General features: G+C 35.9%; 1 protein-coding gene across 1 annotated transcript; it reads right to left on the bottom strand.

Moving 5' to 3' along the window:
• Window positions 1-401: 401 nt before the first annotated feature.
• Window positions 402-2,772, bottom strand: LOC110900473. The gene is made up of 4 exons (XM_035982139.1): window positions 2,684-2,772; window positions 883-1,018; window positions 528-804; window positions 402-454 (listed from the first exon to the last, which is right to left on the bottom strand). Exons 1-4 carry the CDS (start codon window positions 2,770-2,772, stop codon window positions 402-404), a joined length of 555 nt encoding a protein of 184 aa, XP_035838032.1.
• Window positions 2,773-6,000: the final 3,228 nt, after the last annotated feature.

Raw genomic sequence — 6,000 nt, 5'->3', positions numbered from 1 at the left:
TCAGTGCCGCGCCCCGATGATTCCGCCATCGGTTGGGGTGTGACAGAATGAACAGATCGAAAAGAAAGAATAAGAACGGAAATAATGAAGATTTGAAGATTGATGAAGAATCAGAATGAAGAAACGAGATTTAGAAAGAAATCAGAATGAATCAAAATGAAGCAGATCGGAAATAATGGAGAATGACCGGAATTTTCACCGGAGATGTAACAGTCTGCCGGAATCAAGCCATCGGGATCAAGAGCATATGCTCTAATACCATAAAGAGAATATCAAGCTCAAGAAACTCAATCTCATATCATAAGTGGTAAGAATATCAATACAAGCACCTCTATATATAAGAGAACAACTATACAACTAATCATGCTAACTAACTCAACTAACTCACATGCTCTAACTACCTAACCACCTCTGTATACTCTAATAATATCAACATCAAGATTCTCGGCTAACCCTGAAACAAAATTGGATACAAAAATATAATGATAAAAGTATAAATAATAAGCTACTATGACGGAAGTAAATACTTACATTATGTGCAGGTTGACCGATGGTTATAGATTCGTTTAAAGCCAATGCACGAGCAGCCAACGGGCGGGGTTGGATTTCAGGCGGCGCTGCAAAAATATTATGACCACTAAGTTCCTTGTTCTTTGCATCCGAAATTTGTTTCTTCAACCTTGCTTCCGATTCACTATCCATCGTGCCACTTAGCTCCCGTTGCTTAGCTTTGGAGATTGGCTTTTTAGGAGACACAGTTTCTTCTTCACCAAATGAAATGTGACTAATCCCAGCAACCGCTTGCTGATGAAGATATAATTAGAATTAGAGAAAAAAAAGTAAAATGTGTCTATTCGTTATGAAAACTGGCAAATGGTTAACCTGGTAGACACGTATGCTAGTTGGGTTCGATGGGGTGCGAGTTGCATCATCAGTCTCTTCTGAACCGTTCTCTTCGCCAGCTGCAAATATACCACTTCCGGTTGTCTCCTTTAATTTATACCCCGATACAGGTTTCCTGAATAAATAGCACAAAAGTTACTTTACAATAAAAACATTTAGGTGTTTTTACGAAAAAAAGAAAATAAATCAAAATTGGAGAACAACCATAGCTCTAAATGATAAAATTCGGGTCTGAGCATATAAGAATCAGGCACTTTGGAGATGAGACGTTTCATCAATCCTGACAATGTAAAGAGAATATCATGCGCTACTATGCGCTCTCTCATATCATGAATCAATGTGAAAAAAGTGTACAATAGATCCTCTATATATCCAAGCTGACTAACTCAACAATCATAACCGACCCTATGCATACAGACTGTATACATATGATGCATGAGAGAGTTAGGCCTATTGTTTAAATAATAACTCAGCTTTAAAATCCAAAACCTTCTACTTATATGCATACAAAAATGTAAGCATTTCGGGTTAACACGACCCGTTCTGTACTAAAGGATACCTATTTTCTCCCGTTAGCCAACCCGGCTACGTTTCTACCTCTAATTATTCATTTAAAAATAGAATAAAATAGAAGTTTTCCAGATAAACCCCGACCCATAATAAATGTGACCCATTATGACCTATTACCCAACATAAGTATCCCATGGCTACAAAGCAAGATAGCACACAATCAGAAGAGCAAATAAATTTCACAAACGAAATTGCTCTAGTAATTTGACTTTGACCCTTCGATCTCCAATCACCAGAACTTGTTAAGGCAACAAGGGTATCTGTTTCATCGTTTCGAGTAGTAGATCTTGCAGAAAACTTGTCTGACTCTGATCTTGTCAAACTCGGATTAGAAACGGTTGAAACTGGAGAATCAGACATATCATGATCATGTTGTTGTTATCTCTCAATATCATTTGTGACATTAATAACGCGCTCCCTGGAGTCGAACATGTTATCAGAAGATCTAGGGACTTGCATAGTGCTAGCTTGCTCCTTATTTGATCGCGTCTCGTTTCTAACAGATTCTATATAACATGATGGATCCACTATACAAGTCTTCAACCATGAAGAACCTTCATTCAAACTTTTTGAAGAAACCGAATTTTGTGGTCCGCAAATCTCATTCTTTTCTTTTGTTTTTATTCCAAAACATTCATACTCTCACTAGCTCTTTCGAGAGCTGAAAATTTTCTTTTCTGATTAATCTTGGATACTGTTTTTATACTTACTGACAACAAATTTTCCCATGATGAGGATAACATGCTACGGCTACCCTTTGACCTTACGTCTGACCCGACATGAATCTGAAGGATCTTCACAACCATTTTGCAGAATGATATCGTGTTTCTTCAAGCGTTTGGAACTTGGTTTTGTTGACAGTAGAGAACTCCCCTTTGCAATGTGCGCCTTCTTTTGTGTAAAAGTTCACGTTACACCTATTGTATAAACACAATAAATCAAAATAAAATTTACACCAAACCCTAGACTCTTCATAAACCACATAGATATGAAAAGAAAATAGATGAAACACTTGGATCAACGTTTTACGTTAGAGAACTATGGTTCATGCGCATCTGCAACTTTTTTCCATCATCCCTATAATCAAGAGCAGAAGTATATACATTTCACTTACTTAGAAAAAAGGTGATCAGATCAATAGATGATCTAACCAATAAATATATATCGATGCAAATAAGGATAATAAAAAAATGAGTTAAAAATAGCTTACAAAGCACTGCCAAGTTGTATACCAGCCTCAAGAACCGTCAAAGATTCATCATAATAGCATCTCCTAACTGGACAATACACCATTTCCATGTTCTTCAATAAAACTCACATGTGACCTTCACACTTTATACACAGACATGACTCAATTTCTTGGTTACATGAGTGTATGGGCAGAAAGAAGAGACTCAAAAGAGATTATACCTGTGTTTCTTTATTTGTACTAACTGTTTCATGCATCTGTTGTACCTTGATACATGAACTCAGACTATCCCCATTCACAACCCAACCCAATTTTTAATAAAAAAACTAATTTCTCTCTCTTCCACCTACACACCCCAACCCAACCCAACCTTTCACACTCATTAAGAACCCAACCTAAACCATTTTCTTATTAAATAAATATGGCTTAGATTATAAGTTATTCTATAAAATTTATTATAAATAATAAAAATGTTTATATTTTTAAACTTTATTATTTTAATAATAAAAAGTTATTAAAAATAAGAAAGAAATTTTATCAAAAAAATCTAACAAAACAATAAAATGTTGATATGTGACAAATAAGATAATGTTAGATAAAAATAATTAAAATAATATATCACTTTTTATAAATTTTATATCTGCATGTTCACAAAAAAAAAAAAAACAAAACTGTGATTTTGAGTTTTTAAAAACAGTTAAATTTTATTAAGTTATTAGAGATAATCTAATTATATTTATAAGTAATTATGTTAGAAGGAAAAAGGAAATATAAATGAATATATCATCCAATCTCCTCTTGACATGTGGCAGATAAAGTGTGAAATGGATGTCACAACCTAGGTCGTTCCATCGACCAGGTTGGTGGATTTAATTGATTTTTCCATTTTATTTTTATTAATTTGGCAATCTAGGTTGGAGCAATGTCACCAATGGGGATAGTCTCAGTGGCCACAAAGCTTGATTCATAACCGAAAATCCAAACTAAACCATAAAATTCGATTATAGTAATCTGCTTTGGTTAGTAGAGAAACTTCACAAACCACATAAAACAACTTCGATTGAGATAACGGGAAGCCAAAAACTTGATCAGTCGGAAGAAGAAAAAGAACAAATAATATGGCGATTCAAAAGATGAAAATTATGTATTCCTAAATAAATGGCGTCGTAAATTGTAAAAGATGATATGAGAAAGCGAACCGGTGGTGTATAATGTATTCCATCTTCTATTCAATTGATGGTGATGAAGAGGGGATAAGGGATTCAATTGTAGGCCATGGTGATACACTACAGGAGGGGCAAGAGACTGAGAGGACGAATGAGAATCATTAATTTTGACTTAATCAATTTCCGCTCATCAATACAGACGGTTTCAGTCTGATCACAAATCATATACGGTTTCAGTCTGATCACAAATCATATACGACCAGCCAAATTCTTTACACATGGTGTATACGGGCCGTATACAGTTATACGGCCCGCATGGAATGAAAAAAACTGACAAAGTCTGAAGGCACAGACTTTGTTAGTTTTATTTTATTATATACTGGCCGTATAACTGTATACGGCCCGTATACACCATGTGTAAATAAGTTTTTGCCATGTGTTAATATTAGGACCCGGGCCCCCCTTATTCCCACACCCCCTAGATCTTATTTTCACATCCCTAGTGTATATGGGCCGTATACAAAATATACGGCCCGTATAGAATGTTTTTGAATAGGAAAATGCGCAGATAATGTTTTTTTTATTTTATTATATACGGCCCGTATAGAGTTATACGAGCAGTATACAAGTGTATACGATTTATAAAAAGTATACGCTCAATGGATTTATTTCTGAGGTTTTTGATGTTTACCAAATGTATACGGGCCGTATAACTGTATACGGGCCGTATAGATTGATGTTTTTCAATTATCACGTTTTTTCCCGTAAAAGCACCATCATTCTAGGGTTTCTAAACTCTTCATCACCTTTAAACAACGTTGATCGGAACACGCCGCTTAAATCGGAGCACAAGTAGAGTAACGTTACCGATCAGTCCGTTGATCAAGTAACTAGCAGAAGAACCCGACACAAACAAGTTCTCCACACTTTGTTATTCAGATCTCTATTCGGTCATCTTTCCAAACTACAACACACGATAACTTTAAACCTTATAGTGTGTGATTTGACCAGGAAATGATTGGAGGTGATTGCTACCTTTAATAAGCTGTCATAGTTGTCAAATTCGATTTCAACAAATCTTTTCCTTTTCCTTCAATTTCTAGAACATTCTCCGTAACATGAAGACGTGTCGGGTTCTTCTACTAGTGGTATTTTAATGAAGTATTGAAGATTGAATGTGCAAACCCGACTGTTTTTTACTACGGAAACGGTGGCTATGCGAAATACAAACCGCAACCGTTTTTTACTACGGAAACGGTGGCTATGCGAAATACAAACCGCAATCTTTTGTGACTATGGGAAACACAAGTTTTCTTTTTGAGCTTGATGGATGTCCGTTATCTCAGTTGAGGCAGGCATTGTTTAAATCTCAATATAAGTAGATGTTACGTGTAACTTCATTAAACCAAGAACAAAGCCTATTTCGAAACACATGTGTTCGTATCAGCGTTGTTTATCACCCTGTGTGAGCATTGGAAACCCGACAAACAGTCTTGACAACTGTGACAGCTTATCTATCTGTGTGTGTCACATCCATCCTGTTATAGCAATCGATATGATTAATTTTACAGATTTTTTGTCTAATTAGCGTTGTTAACTACCAAAAGAATGCATACACAAATAGTTCTAGTGGACGAAGCAAAGAGACCGTTGTGTATATGAATCACGTTTTTTTCTAATTAGCGTTGTTAACTACCTAGAAATTGATATGGTGAGTTGGTAATCAAAATCAAGATGTCAGACAACGTGTCTTTCGAGATCCATGAGGAAATAATCAAACGGCTTCCAGTAAAATCACTGATTCGATTCCGATCAGTCTCCAAATCATGGAAAGCTGTTGTTGTTATTGTGCCTATCTCGGTTGTTCAGTACTTTCGTAATAATAAAACAAGCAGACATTGATTTTGCCAAGATTGAAGGAAAGAATCTGGCCATAAGCATTGTGGATTCTCAGTGTTATCCGAATGTAAGTGGATCGGGTTCTGCTAGTTATAAGGAATGTTTCGAATCGTCACAGAAGACGTGTCGGGTTCAACTATCCTATATCAACATACTCTTCTCCAGACGCTTAGTTGTTACGAATGACAACTTGAGGGGTCTAGTTAACTTTCAGATTCAGATTCAGGAAGCAGATGATTTGAGCGCAGGAATCAATGCAAAACCCTCACCCTC

Source organism: Helianthus annuus, chromosome 13 (genome assembly GCF_002127325.2).
Source record: "Helianthus annuus cultivar XRQ/B chromosome 13, HanXRQr2.0-SUNRISE, whole genome shotgun sequence".
Taxonomy (NCBI): Eukaryota; Viridiplantae; Streptophyta; class Magnoliopsida; order Asterales; family Asteraceae; genus Helianthus; species Helianthus annuus.
This window is presented reverse-complemented; position numbering and strand designations above follow the sequence as displayed.